The sequence below is a fragment of the Xenopus tropicalis genome, chromosome 2 (assembly GCF_000004195.4).
Source record: "Xenopus tropicalis strain Nigerian chromosome 2, UCB_Xtro_10.0, whole genome shotgun sequence".
NCBI lineage: Eukaryota > Metazoa > Chordata > Amphibia > Anura > Pipidae > Xenopus > Xenopus tropicalis.
In genome coordinates this window covers 25,506,917-25,524,077 of record NC_030678.2, presented here as the reverse complement: position 1 = coordinate 25,524,077, position 17,161 = coordinate 25,506,917, and the positions used below count along the sequence as shown (strand labels likewise).

General features: G+C 41.8%; 1 protein-coding gene across 9 annotated transcripts in view; it reads right to left on the bottom strand.

Moving 5' to 3' along the window:
• robo1 (roundabout guidance receptor 1) overlaps positions 1-17,161 on the bottom strand; it is a 665,579-nt gene that overhangs the window by 31,508 nt on the left and 616,910 nt on the right. For 7 of the 9 annotated variants that reach the window (XM_012956257.3, NM_001102701.1, XM_012956256.3 and 4 more), the window contains 8 exon segments: positions 16,841-17,009; positions 16,259-16,425; positions 15,810-15,931; positions 15,332-15,563; positions 13,483-13,604; positions 11,039-11,210; positions 4,786-4,983; positions 1,495-1,521 (listed from right to left, as the gene is read on the bottom strand). In XM_012956257.3, the coding sequence (XP_012811711.2) occupies positions 1,495-1,521; positions 4,786-4,983; positions 11,039-11,210; positions 13,483-13,604; positions 15,332-15,563; positions 15,810-15,931; positions 16,259-16,425; positions 16,841-17,009 (1,209 nt within the window). 9 annotated transcript variants of the gene reach the window in all.

The following is a 17,161-nucleotide window of genomic DNA, read 5'->3' as shown; positions in this document are numbered from 1 at the left end:
AATGAACAGGGGAAAAAAATTGTTTACGTTTTCAGAAAAGTGATCTTATAAAAATAATAGGGGTTATCCCTCGCAAGGTCCTGGGACAAGTAGGGGACTTCAAAGGCCAAGTAGCTCCACCAGCCACATTTTCAATTGGAATAAACCACCGACGGGAAATATTCGGGTAAAATATTTGTAACATTTTTTTAAAAAATCGTGGAAATGGATTTTGAAGGATATTCAGTAAAAGTCCCAGTTGGATAACCCATAGCTACCAGTTAAACATGAATATTTGCTGGTTTCAGGCAATATGAATATCAGTAATTAATGCACATGTCTAATTGGTTGTTGGTGCTAATAAAGGGAATATAAATCCTAATGTTTAATCGATTTAATTTTGCAAAATTGTGTTTTAGTTAACCTTGTCTTTTTTTTTAATTTTAATAATTAAAGGTACAGGACATCCTGGCTCCCTGCTAGGCTACAGGCTCGGCTCTCCTGATGGTCAGCGAGGGGCCAGCTCCTGGTTACACAGCCTTTACCAATAAGAAAGTCAGCAGAGAGTGTTTATGTATAGTACTACAGTAGCACCACCTTGTGGTTGGCACAGAGTATTGCAGCTTGAAGAGAAATAAAGCTAAATATACTGAGTGCACATGTTTTTATAGCACATTCAAACCCAGCAGCCTTTAGCTCACAGGCCTTATGGGCTCATTCCAAGAAACTTGCTTTCTTTTATGTTTGACCAATAAAAGGCCGGAATTTACATTTTAAAGGGGAACTCTGACTTGTTTAAGAGCCCCACACAACACAGAATCCCCTAATATACCTATTACTGTAATATGTTATTTGTAAGTATGTATAAATACCATTTTTATATCGTGAAATCCAGCTGCAAAACAGTTAATTTCTTTCTGTATCCTGTCGGGGAGGAGGGACTAAAACAGCTCACAGACAGCATGCAGGAACTACATAAACCACAATGCATTGCACTGTGATGTTCCTTTCTTTATTGACATCATGTGTGCAGGGAATTATGAGATTTGGAGGGTGCAGGCTGAAGGCAGGCTGAGGACAGGTGACTACTGTTACATTGTTTGGGGGTCTCAAAGTAGCCAGCCAGATCAGCAGGGGAACAGGGGGTGGGGCTTAGGGAACTGTTCCAAACTGTATTATTACATTAAAAATCATGAAAACGCTGCATATTTTGAACTGATTTATATTGCAAAGTTGCTTAAGATTATGTTTACTATTATGTGGAGTTTCTAACTTAATAATAAACATACTTTATTGGAAGTGGAGAGGTAAAGGTTCACCAATATCTAGTCCTGTATGAATGATTAAGCCAATAAAACGTAGATTTATCCGGCACTGTGCCGCTATAGGCAGGGAGGGGCGCTGGTACCCAGCCCAGATAAGAGACAGAGCAGGAGCGGAACATTCCGGCAATACAAACATTTCATTATAAAGCACATGCACAGGGAGAGACGGGAGAGAAGTGCAAATATGTACCTGTTGGTGTGAAGGTAAAAGACGGGACTGAAAAATCCAAAAAAAAAAAAAAGACAATTGGTTATTAAGCTGAAGAGAGAAAGGGAACATATCACATTAGTACAATCAGGCCAACGTACAGTCAATTCAACATAAACAAGCGGCTTTGGGAGTGACGTTCTGGGCACAGTGGCAGCACTCACCATACCATGGGTTTTATATGGAATTAATGGGTATTCTCTTTTGGCTCGGGGTGTCCGTTTATCAAACATGGAACTTGCACATTATAAGAGGGTGCTTTGTATATAAGAGAATGCTTCTCTAATCCAAATGAGTAGCCACAGGCCCCCAAATCCCCATAGTCCCACCTCAGTGCACATACAGACATGCTGGAGACATGGGGGTTCTCATGCACTGACATGCAGATATTATAGGGCTGCTACTTCTCTAACTAATGTTGCTCTGCTGTGAAACCATTGGACTTGGGAGATAAATAAGGCTCTTGCTCCAGAGGCACCTCCATGTTCAGATATTGTAGGAACAAAATGACGCTGGTTTTTAGGGCTCTAAAGTCTCCCCCCATGATAGACGACCCTAAATAAGCATCTTTGAACTGTATGCATGTACATAAATAATAATGATAAGAGAAAGATAAGCAGCACTGGTTAATATCTGATCATATATATAAAAATAATACGGTTGCTGTTCAGTAACCACTAGAGAGATCCATGTGGACAGAATCACAGAACTGTAGCTGGAAACTGAAAGACAGATATGTGCCTTCCAATAAGACAGAAAAGGCAGAATTGGCCACCCACTACTGAGAGAAATCAGGCTGATCCTATTAGGGACCCGTGGGACTGCACCAACATGCTCAAGCGCTCCTTGTCCAACGGGATTTTCAAACCTGCCCGATATGACCAATTTTCAGCCAGATATGAGTTGGGCGGGCCTGTCCCTGGGCCCATGGGAAGATACAATCTGCCTGTGTATGGCCACCTTAGGCACCCAGAGACACAGGGTAGTTAGGTGATACAGAAATAAACAATAGATAGATAAATACATAGAAAGAGATAGATAGATGATAGATAGATAGATAGATAGATAGATAGATAGATAGATAGATAGATAGATGATAGATGATAGATAGATAGATAGATAGATAGATAGATAGATAGATAGATAGATAGATAGATAGCTATAGGCAGACTAAGCAGACAGTGAAACAGGATAGAATTCTATGCAGATGATTCTATATAGAGAATTCCATGCCCTCCCTGTATGGCAGCCATTGTATGCTCGCTTTGTCTTGCACTGATTAGGCCTCTTTTTTTCATACCCTGCTTATTTGTTGTGTATACAAAAAGACAAGAACCTACTCATCCCATTCAGGCCAAATTGCTGGCTGATGAGGCTGAATATAAACCAAACCCTGCCTGCCTTTGCCCCCCATTCACAGAGCGGCCTTCGTTTGTAGCGGTCCCTGTCTCAGGAATCCTATTGTGCTTTCCCTTTATACACACTCAATGCAATTGAGCTCCAGCCAAACAAGCCATAGTAACACAAGCCGGCATAGAAATAGGTGCTTTTAAGAGCTGCCCTATTCAAGCAGGAACACGGGGGCCTCGCACACAAAATCACAAGGACGCGCCGTGTTAAAGAAAATACATGAAAGGTCCCCGTCACTGCATTTTTTTCTGTTTGACCTGACTATGTAAACACTGTTTGGTTCTTAGAGAAAAGGATGAATTAGATGAAAAGAGGTCAGGGTTAATGAAATCCCGTAGGAGCCTATTACTGGGGGGACTACATTCCTGTCACTCCCATTTCTATGCCAACCTTGCAGAAACACCTGGTGGGTACCAAGATGTAAGAAGGTTCCTCAGCAGCGGGAAAGCAAGACCTGCCTGTGTGCCAGGGCATCCCACCAAGGACAAGGGCACACAAGCTTCTCCTAGACTATCAGCTCTTATGGCCAGGGCCCTGTGACCTCCTGCTGCAATAGCCATTGGCTATATATTTATATATCAAAGGAAATATTATGTGTTTAAGTCTTTCCACTCAGTAAGGGTAAGGGACAAGGCTTAAGACTTGCCCCCATATGTAATAAGAGGTTCTAAGTTTGCCCAGGAGCTGTAACCCATACCAACCAATGGGGGCTTTTAAACAGGTGGCCAGTAAATGCTGCCTGCTGATTGGTTGCTGTTCCTGGGCAAACTTTTTTTATTACATAGCCCCATTTTCCAAGACAAATTGGTGTAACCTTACCCTATGCAGCAATGGATATATTTTCCCTTATTGCACAGGGTTATGCTAACAAATAAACCGTATTTTTGGGAAAATGTAATGTAATTATAAAAATGTAGGGCTGGATTAATGGCAAAAGCCGAGATCAAAATCGCAATTTAATAAATCTTCAAAATTTGCAGCTAAAAAATCTTGTTAATTCTTTGGCATGACTTGCTTGAATCATAAGCAAATAATCAAACTTGAGTTTTAATAAATCATTCCCGCTGGGTCCTAGTTTAGAGTAGAAATATTCAGGGCTGCACTAGCCCTGACGCATTAAATTTACGCGCTCGGGGGAGGACGTCGGGTGGGGGGCCCTGTGAGGGGGTTTAGGGGGGCCTGTGCGGGCACCTGCAGGGCCCCTGGGGCGGGAGCCCTGGCGTGCCCTTCACCCCCCAGTCCGACCCTGGAAATATTATTATCCTCTTGAAATTAGGTTGGCCAATCCGACCCATTCAGTATTCTCTGTTTCTGGTGTATGGCCAGACAGAGTATGGTTAATTTACTCCCTATGCGATGTTATATAGTGAATAAAGTCCCCCCTATTGTAAAATATAGGGATATTATAAGTCACTGAGGATTTCCATGCCCAAGGCGGAGTCCTTTTTCCAGGTTATGGAACTCTGAGGTGACTTCTAATACCCAGGGGGCACTTTATTTCTTATAATATACAGCTTTTAGTGAGTTATGTGACAAATTACATCACTAAGCTCCAATTATAACTGATGACAACGCTAAGCACTGTCTTTAAGGATATAATTAACAGTAGGGAAATGACAAAACAGTATATTATAAAAATATTATTTGTTACCTGTGGGCTCTATGGTCAGGACAGTTAAGGGAATCACAGTGTTGGATAGTAAATTGTAGCTCATTTGGTCCAAACACATTTTTATGGATTCCATTGGCCGCTTGGCCTCTCTTCAAACCACCCCCCCACTATATGTAACTGCTGCTTGGCACACTTATAAAAGCAAATTAAAAAAGTAACATATATAGCAATAAACACCTCTCAAATCATACCTTTCCGTATTCCAGCATAGGAACTGGTGAGCCCATTGCGTTTCTTTCTGTGCCGGTACAACCAGATACTGAATACCATGAGGATTATCCAGCAGGCAGCACCAATCCCTGCTATGAATGCCGGCTGCTTCACCACATCGGATATCTGCTGGGCCAGGCTGACTTGGTCCCCCGGAGGCACCGGGTTTCCAAAGGAATCTGTGGGATAAGGAAATGGAAGGATGAAATGCTGATTCCAAGCCAATGCCCAGAAGGCACAACACCTGTATATGCTGAAAAGATGCCGGGAAATGTAGGAGTTAAAGACTAGGGAGCACTGACAAGAGAAAGTGTTAACAGAGGGAGGCAGAGATTTGTTTTATTTTTATTTCTTGTTACTTTTATTGCCGATCTTCCCAACTGCAGATTTTGGCAATGTTTATGTGAAGGTCTTCCAGCTAAAGGTATGGGGTCCCCAATTTCTATGCTCCTAAGCATTTTATCATCATGGCAGAAATTCTAGTTACCCATAACAATTCTAGTTACCCATTGGCACCATGAATGGATGGATCTAATTGGCCAGCATACATATTGGTGAGAATGCTAGGTATGACTAGGGACACCTGAAGCTCTTGGGCAGCAGAAGATAACTCATTGTCTCACACAAAACACAAACCAACCACTCACCGTATGGAACATATGTATCAGCAGAATGTGTGTGTGTGTGTGTGTCTGGCATTGTGTCTAAGTGCTATCACACGGTATGTACAAAGCTATCTAACACTATGGCCTTCTCTATGGCAACAGTTGGAGAAGCTCAGGTTGATGACCAGCACCGTCAGTGCAACATCTACACCCCCTTTCCATCCCTCGCAATCAGTATGAGTGGGTGCCGCAGACAGAGCCCCTAACCAAGGTAATATATATGTTAATTACACACGTTCCAAGGCCACACATGAGAAAGATGTGACAGGACAAGAAGACATTCTGAAAAGCCCTGTCAACATATGGACTCCCTTTCACAATGAAGAGCTCGGGCAGGAGATGTGAGGATGACAAGGGCAACACTCGCCTATTCTACAATAAAAATGAAGGTCAAGTAAAAGAGCGGCGGTGGCGGCACATAATGCAAGGGGGGGGGGACGCAGGGGATCTGACATCTCTCCCAATGTGCTTAATTAGTATTTATTCACTTGAACAATGTCTAACTGTAACTAAACCATTCATTCTATCTATCTATCTATCTATCTATCTATAATCTATTCATCTATCTATCTATCTATCTATCTATCTATCTATCTATCATCTATCTATAATCTATTCATCTATCTATCATCTATCTATCTATCATCTATCTATCTATCTATCTATCTATCTATCTATCTATCATCTATCTATCTATCCATATATCTATCATCTATTCATCTATCTATCTATCTATCTATCTATCAATCTATCTATCTATCATCTATCAATCATCTATCTATCTATCTATCTATCTATCATCTATCAATCATCTATCTATCTATCTATCATCTATCTATCTATCTATCTATCATCTATTCATTTATCTATCTTCTATCTATCTATCTATCATCTATCTATCTATCTATCTATCTATCTATCTATCATCTATCAATCATCTATCTATCTATCATCTATTCATATATCTATCTATCTATCTATCTATCTATCTATCATCTATCTATCTATCTATCTATCTATCTATCTATCTATCTATCTATCATCTATCAATCTTCTATCTATCTATCTATCTATCTATCTATCTATCTATCTATCATCTATTCATATATCTATCTATCTATCTATCTATCATCTATCTATCTATCTATCTATCTATCTATCTATCTATCTATCATCTATCTATCTATCTATCTATCTATCTATCTATCTATCATCTATCAATCATCTATCTATCTATCTATCTGTCTGTCTGTCTGTCTGTCTGTCTATCTATCTATCTATCTATCTATCTATCTATCTGTCTGTCTGTCTGTCTATCTATCTATCATTTATCTATCTATCATCATCTCTGTTTCATTCATGCTGCTATAACATGGTAACAGTTGGCTAGTGCATAGCGCTTGTATATGAAAAGGAGGAAAATGAAACTAAATGAAACAGTAACAACAAAAAAGCAACAGAATACAGTCATTATGTGAGGAATACTATTTGAAACTATTTTAATGCCAAGGGCCGATCGAACCCTATAGCAGCTATTGGGGATAGGGAGTTTAAGAAATTCCTGGTTCCATATAAGAAAAGTCTATGGATGGTCTGGGAAGACTTGGGGCCACAACTATCTCTTTTAGAGCCACATCCAGTGTATGGGCCTCCAGCTGAGCAGAACAGAATGAGAGTACAGGGCAGTATCAGCGCCCTCTCTATACCACTTGCTCCTATAACATGTATATATATATATATATATATATATCTATGCTTGCCAGAGTCACTATCATCTATCTTATGGATCTGCTTTCTAACCCGTTATGTTTGTGCCGTTAGTGTGAATGGCAGCACTGATGCACCCAGGCCCAACGTACCTGAACCCGCCAGGGAACAATGAGAAGCACAGATATATGTAGAGAAATAAATACAATGTGTCCTTCATAATCTAATTCATGGCCATAGCTTGGCTTCCTTAGCTGCTGCTTTCGCTATTTATATTGCTGTGTCTGCCCAGGGTGGTCCTAAACTCTCTAAAGGTGCAGATTTCAGCTACCCGTTTGGGTCAAACGGATTAGCGGCTTATCTGCCTGTGTATGGGTCCCCCCAGAATGGTCTACCCAATGACATCTGGTCTAAAATTGGCAAGATCTCTATTGGGCGGGTTTGAATTTCCATCGGATCAGGGACCGTATGAGCTCATTGATGCAGTGCTTGGTCCGACTGCGCCTATGCCTGCCATTGTAATTCCATCATTTGGCCCTAGGGTCAAACAATCCAACTAGCCCGATATTGCCCTCCTTAGGTGATATAGGGAGAAGATGCGCTCATTTGGGGAGTGGCTCTTACCGTGTATGGGCACCTTAAGTATTCTTTCTATCTACTTCTAAGATCAGACTATAGATGTATCGATGTATGTATTTCCTTTTCTCTATATATATGTAAACGTGTAGAAGGAGAGGTAGAGTGTTCAAAATATATCAAATTATCAGGGGATTTATGAGAGACTGGGGGGGGGGGGCAGGTCTGATTGATGTGCAATTTAGGAAATGGGTAGGGGAGATGCCCACATGTCAACCCTGCCTGTCCCTCACAAATACACCACACTAAATTATATTCAGGGGGTTAGCCCCAGGTCTCTGCACTCCAAAATGGAGTAGCACCCATAAAACAAAGCGGCATAAGGTCCCTTAGACATAAAGTGTAATTTCCTTTGTGGCTCTGACCACTTTCCGTAGTTCTTCTGAAATGCACTGGTTCTCCCAGCAAGAAAGAGGCAATCGGAAAAGGACATCCCTATCAATCTTCCGAGCTTTTTTCAATAAATTGTGATGGACTGGCCGAGCAACAAGGCCCATTTCTGTGCATTCTGCGCTGTAAAATTAAGTGCTAGTAAATCTAAACGGCTTTACAAGAGCTTCCTATAAGCATTTAGCACTTGGCGCGAGCGTTCAGCCTATGCATTAAACTTAAGTAAGAGCAATAAAGGCCCCGTGTCTGTCTCTGTGTGCCCAGGATAGGAGATATACGGCCGGGATGATTAAACTTGTCTTGGGAAATAGAAGTGCAGCCGGCATCAGCCACAAAGTGCTCTGGGATCCGACTCCATAACAAGCCCATAGGGCTCTCACTAAGGGGAGCTGATGAATAGACTGAGAGCAGTGCAACTTCATGGTGCTACAATGAATCTCAAAGCCCTGGCCCCTCGCCCACGCTAGCACTGGGGGCTTCTGCAAGAGGATTCTATCAAGGTTGGGGACTTTGGGGGCTTACAAAAAAATGACAGCCAATGCCCTCAGCTAAAGGGGCCTGGGCAGAACCCTGGACCCGATTCTTTAAAGGCATTAAATCTCATTTACTATTCCAGAATAGCAATGCTTAGGGCCGGCCCTGCAGGTCAGGCAGATTTGGCTTGACTTTGTCCTTCGGCCATTACTATTTATATATAGTCACACCTGATTCACACCATTCAAACCACACATCACTATTGCACAATTCCAGCCCCTGTCGCTACTCATGGCAACATTTTTTGCGTTAGTTGTGCTAAAATACAGTCACATGACTAGTGTATTGGGTGCAGGCTGCATCATGTGGCACTGGGCACCAGCGGCACAGAGAGTGGCACCTTGTGACTCCCAGTAATGGGTGCTGCATTTGGATTGGTGATATAGGTGCCCTGCTTTCTGCCAGTCTGTATGTGTTTCTGTGCCTGGTAAATGGGAAATGGCATTTCTGTTGCCTAGAGGGGTAATTGCCAAACCCTATCAATGCCCCTGCCAATCATGTGATCGCTTTTTGCCATGTTCCCAAGTGGTTGGTCACTGCCTAAGATCAAAGAGCCAAGGATAACCCTCCAATTGCTTCCCAATGGGAGAGGCACAAGTATCCAAATGCCAGATTTGATGTCGTTATCTTATGTAAGTTCTGGTGGAAGAAAAAATTTATACAAAAATTAAGCCGATTTTATGCAGTTTTTTACACGGTGAAGCCTGCCGATGTGTGGCGAAATTTACCCCTAAGTAACATGGATAAGCACAGTATGTATGTATGTATGTATAACTTTATTTATAAAGCGCCGCAAGGGTATGCAGCGCTGTACAATCTTACAGAATACAAAATTACACACAGGGAGGACAAGTGTTATAATAAATAAATACAATAAATATATATATAAGTGCCATGTGGTATAAGACACAGTAGGAAGGAGGTCCCTGCCCCGTAGAGCTTACAATGAAAGTACAGTACAGGTCCCTGGAAGCCCATATTGTGCAGGTCCATTCACCCTGAGCCGTGACATACTGAATACCGAAGGTGCAGCGCCTCTGATCTCTAGGGCCCTTCCCAGTCTCACTGTTTGTTGAAGCTGAGCCTTTGCTGCCTAATAAGCCCCTCTGTACGTGTCGGCTTTACCAATTTCACGCTCATTTGCAGCAGGCTGAGCCAGGCAGGTTCAGGGTTTATTAAGGCGGCCGAGTCAGGTTCTACTGAAGTGCCAGATGGGCCTGGCCCTATAAACTGCACCGTGGCTAATGAATTTAAATCTCCCTTCCTTCTCCTTCTTTTGTTTCCACACAGCTGAGACCGCGGGGGAGACGGGGGGAAACTGGGACGAGCTGCTATCGTTGAGACAACAGGAATTTACCCTTGAAATCCAGGGGCTTAAAAAAATTTATATCAATTTCATTTCAAGAATAACAACATAAAGGAGAGAGCTACTGACTAGCCACCGGCCCACCTCCCAACAGCAACATAACATTATAACCCATGGGTGTTCTTCCGCCTGCTGTTGAACTACAAATCCCAGCAGCCACTGACAACTGAGTGAAGTTTTGATTGAGCAAGGGTGGTGCAGATACACCCTGGGCATCACTACTTTTCTAATATATGGAAATGATGGCAAGCAAACATACCACAGGAATCCTGGAAACAATTTATAAGGAAATGTCTCCCTCTTGTGGTCGTTTCTGGTAAGGATCTAACTATGGCCTAGTAAGGATTTAGTCCAGTTTCTACATCCATTTAAACACAAGTGTATACAAACCGATGTGTGAACAGCTCAGCAAAACATAGCAACCAATGAGCTTTCAGCTTTTCATGGGAATGCAATTTAAAAAAGCTGAAAATTGCCCTTCCATTGCTCTGAATGGTCAGGACGTGGCTGAGGAACTTGTGGGTCAGTACCATAGGTGGGGCCTGATGATTACCAATAAAGGGGCAATTTTGAACACTGTGCAATCTGTAAGATGCAAAAACAGTGTAATATTGCTGTCAATGCATGTAATGAATGCCTGATTCACTTCATGGTAAGGTCCAGTAACCCATAGCAACCAATCACATTGCTACAGGATACTAGACCTAATGCAATCTTTTATAATATCTCCTGCTTTAGAGGGTGATTGGTCCATCAGTTGGCAACCCTCTGCTGTGGAAAGCTTTGCGACTGAGATAAGAAAGCTAGAAATGCAAGAGGAAACCAAACCCCACATACCATATTTTAAATAACAGAAGAACCATATTGGTGTGAATAGAAAGACAGTAAAGTCATTATAAGAGCATATTATGGGATGTACAGGAGGGCCGGACTCACCTAACTGGATGTAGTTGGGTTCACTTTTCACACCGGATCCTGCGCCCGTGCTGGCTGCCACCTCCACGCTGTATTTGATACCAGGGACTAAGGACGGGATGACCACGGAAAGGGTAGAGCCATCGACAGTCTTGTTTATGTGATAGCGACTCTCATTCCCCAGGCACCAAACCTTTAGAAAAGATAAATTAGTAAGGATCAATGTCAGTAAGGCTCATTTGTCGATCAGTGGGTTGCTGCCCAGCTGCAAATTTGCCCTGTATTGATATATGAGCCCCAGTTTATAATTATCAGCTGATTTTCTCTATTGTAATGACTTTCCTTATTAAATTAAGGGGGGAAACTAACTGCAATCCCATGGAGAAGGGACACACTTATCTAATGACCATTCTTCTCTTTGCCCACTAGATGGAGCCAGATTTCCACTTAGAGAAGAATCTCTTTCGACTAACATTTGTTTTCAATTATTTTTGGAAGAGAAATGAATCACTGGAAATGTTACATTTTACAGTACATTTAGCTGATTTAGCTATTTTTTTTCTAGCAAAACGATTTAATAAAGTAACTTTCAGGTGCTATTTTAGTTGTAAGCTGGCGATTTTCCCCCTTTTTTATAAGGTAAAGCCGTTTATATAAAGACTAACTCTATTTCAACAACTTTCCCTTCAAACAATAAAAATGTATTTATTGCCATAAACTCGGCTTCTACTTAACAGTTTCATATTTCCATGACGGCTCTTAGCGCTCTCACTTTGAGGAGCTGCTGGTGCAGGGAGCAGTGACTTGTGGGTAATGTGCGGCTTTCTGACTGCGGTCAGACTACCACTCCCATGATCTCAGTCTCTGGCTGCCTGGAAACTTGCCGTCATGTAACTGCAGCTGCAGAAATGGACCTTTTGGCCACACCGTCTGGTTTAGGGCACACAATGTTGACCCAAGAGGAAATATGAAACCTTGGGGGTTGTGCGCATGAATGGAACGATGCATTGAGCCAATCAGAGAGCAGCGCTAAACATAAGTGCCGTCCCATGCAGTTCCAGGGAGCCAATGTTTCTTTCCTATTTTGCCTTTTTCAAACGATAATTCTTTCTTAGTAATGTCATCAGTTATACAGGTATGGGACCTGTTATCCAGAATGCTCAGGACCTGGGGTTTTCCGGATAAGGGGTCTTTCCGTAATTTGGATCTCCATACCTTAAGTCTACTAAAAAATCAGTAAAACATTAATGAAACCCAATAAGATTGTTTTGCCTCCAATAAGGATTAATTATATCTTAGTTGGGATCAAGTACAGGTACTGTTTTATTATTACAGAGAAAAGGGAATCATTTAACCATTAAATAAACCCAATAGGGCTGTTCTGCCCCCAATAAGGGGTAATTATATCTTAGTTGGGATCAAGTACAGGTACTGTTTTATTATTACAGAGAAAAGGGAATCATTTAACCATTGAATAAACCCAATAGGGCTGTTCTGCCCCCAATAAGGGGTAATTATATCTTAGTTGGGATCAAGTACAGGTACTGTTTTATTATTACAGAGAAAAGGGAATCATTTAATCATTAAATAAACCCAATAGGCCTGTTCTGCCCCCAATAAGGGGTAATTATATCTTAGTTGGGATCAAGTACAGGTACTGTTTTATTATTACAGAGAAAAGGGAATCATTTAACCATTAAATAAACCCAATAGGGCTGTTCTGCCCCAATAAGGGGTAATTATATCTTAGTTGGGATCAAGTACAGGTACTGTTTTATTATTACAGAGAAAAGGGAATCATTTAACCATTAAATAAACCCAGTAGGGCTGTTCTGCCCCCAATAAGGGGTAATTATATCTTAGTTGGGATCAAGTACAGGTACTGTTTTATTATTACAGAGAAAAGGGAATCATTTAACCATTAAATAAACCCAATAGGGCTGTTCTGCCCCCAATAAGGGGTAATTATATCTTAGTTGGGATCAAGTACAACGTTCTGTTTTATTATAACAGAGAAAAATAAACGATTTGCTTATAATGGAGTCTAAGGGAGATGGCCTTTCCCTAATTCGGAACTTTCTGGATAATGGGTTTCCGGATTAGGGAGCCCATACCTGTAATTCTGTAGTCATGTCATCAATTATAATACTTTCTTAGTAATGATTATGAGTTATAATCCTTTTTAGTTATGTCTGTCTCACATGAATGATTTTTGTGTTTTATAACCTTTAATTCATATGATCTATATCATTTTAAAATTATTGGGTGCATTCTTTCATATAGATAGAAATACAGACAGATACAGAATAAAATTTATTGTCCAGAATCCGTCTGTGTTCCTTTCTAGACCAAAAAAACAAACAAACCCCAATTAAACCCAAGGAGCGACAGCTTTACATTATATAATATTCCATGCAATCTGCTTTTAGTGGAGAGAGTTAATAGGTTCCCTGAACTGGATTTACCTTGTATTCCTGGACCATCCCATTCTGAGTATCTTCAGGGGGAGGCTGCCATGCCACAACAATAGCAGTTCCATTCCCATCATTCTTGGTTACAGTAACGCTCTGCGGGGGAGCACTGGGTGCTGTTTAAGGAGAAGATAAATGAGTGCCTGTTTCTGATACTGAACAAACAAGGCTGCATCTGGTTAAACATATGTAAGATTCTGCCAGTTTTTAAGACATATTTATATATAGTTTATGTATGTGAGTGTATAGATTGGTAGGTGTGGGTTGTGTGTGCTGGATTTACTTGGATGGGTTGAACTTGATGGACTCTGGTCTTTTTTCAACCCTATGTAACTATGTAACTATATTGAGGGGAAGTTCAGAAATGGGAAATTTCACCATTAAAGGAATTAGTTTGAGAATACAGAGGTTGGGAGCCAATAAGAAGCCTGGCATCTAATCAGCACTGAGACACCTATAGGGTTACAAACAGCCGTGCCAAGCCTCTGACTTATCTATGGGGAAGAAAACTGTAGAACGATGGCAGGAGCCCAAAGGGAATGAACAAAGCAGGAGAGATAAGGTGCGGCTCTGTTAACAAGGGCCGGAGGGCCACAAGTAGGGCATCTGTGCGTTACACTAACACCGAGCAGCCAGGGAAAGTGCCGCCATTGTTCTACAGCCACACGGACGGGACTCCTGCCATGTTCAGAGGATACTCCCGCTGTACCCGCCACAATCAGGCTGTATGCTCCCAGCAACATTAGGCTGCTTGACCTGTAAAGCTAGACGCACATGGAAGATCCATTTGTTAAATGAGGCCACCAAAAAAGCATATCTCTGCCTCATTTTATTACCTGGCTTGTGAGCCAAATCGAGCTGTTTGGCCCCCAGCCAGTAACTGAGTCAGAACAGGACCTATGCAGACCTGTTGGCAGGACATATTCCCAATGTCCAATGTGTTTTTTTGTTTTTTTAAATCTGCCATGGTTCAGTAAGCTGCCAACTGGGAGTTAAATAACAACCAATGATGGCCCCTCTATTACTAGGTCAATATGCATGCACTACTAAAGGTTCCCCATTCACATTGCTATCAACCAATCATAATGAGTCTGATTGGACTGGATTTTCCCAGTGATCCTTCTGCAAGTACAGACTATATAGAAAACAGCCCTTCATCAAAATATAATGCTTTTGCACCCCAGATCAGCTGACATTTACCCATGCTGCTACAAACTCATACACACCGTAACTAGTTTACATTTAATAGTGTAAAACAAGGATCCCCCAACCCCAAACTTTAAGCCACACTTAAATGTAAAAAGAGTTGGGGAACAACACAAGCATGAAAAATGTTCATGAGGGTGCCAAATAAGGGTTGTGATTGGCTATTCAGTAGTTCCTATGGGGACTGTCAGCCTACAGGAGGCTCTGCTTGGAAATACAACTGGTTTTAATGCAACCAAAACTTGCCTCCAAGCCAAAAATTCATAAATAAGCACCTACTTTGAGGCCACTGGGAGCAACATCCAAGGGGTTGGGGACCAACATGTTGCTCACAAACCACTGGTTGGGGATCACTGGTGTAAAACATACTGAAGTGTATTTATTTTTAATGCAGGATGGACCAGGCATCTCCAAAGCCTGAAGCTCTTCAAGTCTACTTGTAATTAGGTGAAGGCACACTCTTCTTAAAGAGCAGCTGATGGGGCAGAAGGGGTCACTCCACTGGCATAAGGGAGCCCCTTAATGAGAGACAGAGGTTATATGATTCCTGTACCAACCAGTTCCCTAACTGGGCCTGATCATGCCTAGGGATTAACCTTCTCCAATAACAAGTGGAGACAAGTGTGGAACCCCGTACCTTCTTCCATTGTCTTAGCGAACCGCACTTCACTATCAGCTCCTTGAAACTCATTAAAAAAGGGGCGGGCTTTGATCTCGTAGTTAACGCCTTTTCTCAGTTCAGGAATAACTGCGCTGTTTTTGGCCGGAGTCCTGACTTCAAATATGGACCATGCAGATTCGCCTCGATTCTCTGCGCTTGGCCTGTAGAGGATCTTGTATCCTTGGATGTACTGTGATTGCTGGTCCACCTAGGGAAGTTTCATGAGCATGACATTAGCAAGGTCAACTCCATGTGCTTCAGACTATTGACTTTCGGCGGGATTTTCATAACAATGAGTCATAAATGCTGCCAGGAAAACTGAAGGGCTCAGCGTGTCAGGAAGCATATATAACCACTAACAGTTCAATAATATTATATATAAAAGGCTTTGGCTTCAGGACAAAGTGACCCGATGCACGTGGCTAATACTTTAATCTAGCTCTTGTGTACTTACAGTCCAATGTACTTCGATGGAGGAAGAGGAAAGTATTGTTGGGTTATGAAGGTGTAGCACAACATCGCCCAGTTCTCTCTGCACCTGTTTGTGATCCACTCCTTGACTTGTAGGAGGAATATCTGCAATGGATAATATGGTAAATATGGTTCCACATTGGTAATGTTATGCTGAAACATACAAATGCAGGTATGGAAGCTAGTATCTAGAATGCTCGGGAACCTGGAGTAATCTTCTGTAATGTGGAGCCAATAGGAGTACTTTGTCACCAACAAGCTAGTTACCATCAAGTAAAGGTACAAGGTCCTGTCCTTGACCCTTGATGCCACCATTCTGCCTAGAATCTCACCCTGTGAGGCTTTCCACTTCATATAGTCCTCATTCATCAGGGAAGCCCCAGACTCATTACTGATGATAGGACTCACCCACTAACTCTCCATTGCGGTTACCTTGTGTTTTTACAGGATCGGATATTTGGCTTGGATCACTTAATCCGTATGCGTTTACTGCTCTCACGAGGAAGAGGTAGATTGCATTGGGCTTCAGTGCTTTAACTGCAAAGGAATCGGTCTTGACATTTTCTGCCACTGTTTGCCAGCTGCTTCCAGACGCATGGCTAGATAAAGAAAAAACTGTTGTCAGCAGGGCCCTTTCTATGGATCTGTGCACGTTGGCTCCTAACCTTCTACATTCATTCTCCTATTTGAGGTTGTAAATGTAGTCCGAGGACATGGCCATCTAATCACATTTTTGGCATATACTCCCAACCAAAGTCCAAGTCTTTAGGTAAGGAATAGAAATAAGTGCCATATTCCCACAGAACCATGGCCTACACATTTGATGCACTGAAGCAGGCTGTGGGAGGGTCTCCATCCAGGTAAAGACTTATATTGAAAACTATTTAGATCATATGTGATCCTTCTGGAGGTTCCCAGCAATGGCATACTATAATACTGCATTGGAAATTCAAAATACACTACAACATGTACTGTGCATGCAATATATTAGTGAAGGAATATGGTTGTGAGTACCTGAAGGCCTCTATGAGGTACGACGTAGGAGTAGCACCTGAGTTGAGGTTTGGCTGCCAGGATAAAGTTACAGTATTTTTGCTGACGTCCGTGACTTCTGGTTTTGATGGAGCACTTGGAATCAGGTTGGGATCAGTGGCTCTGGGTGGTTGAACCGGAACTCCAAATTCTAACAAAGAAAGTATTTTTATTATTTTATCTTATTTATAACACATTTCAGTACATCCTACCTAACTTCCAGAAGATCCAGAGATCAGGGAATGACCATAAATGGTACCACCAAGAGGCTGCTGTAGTAGCTATGTACAAAGTGCAGCTATG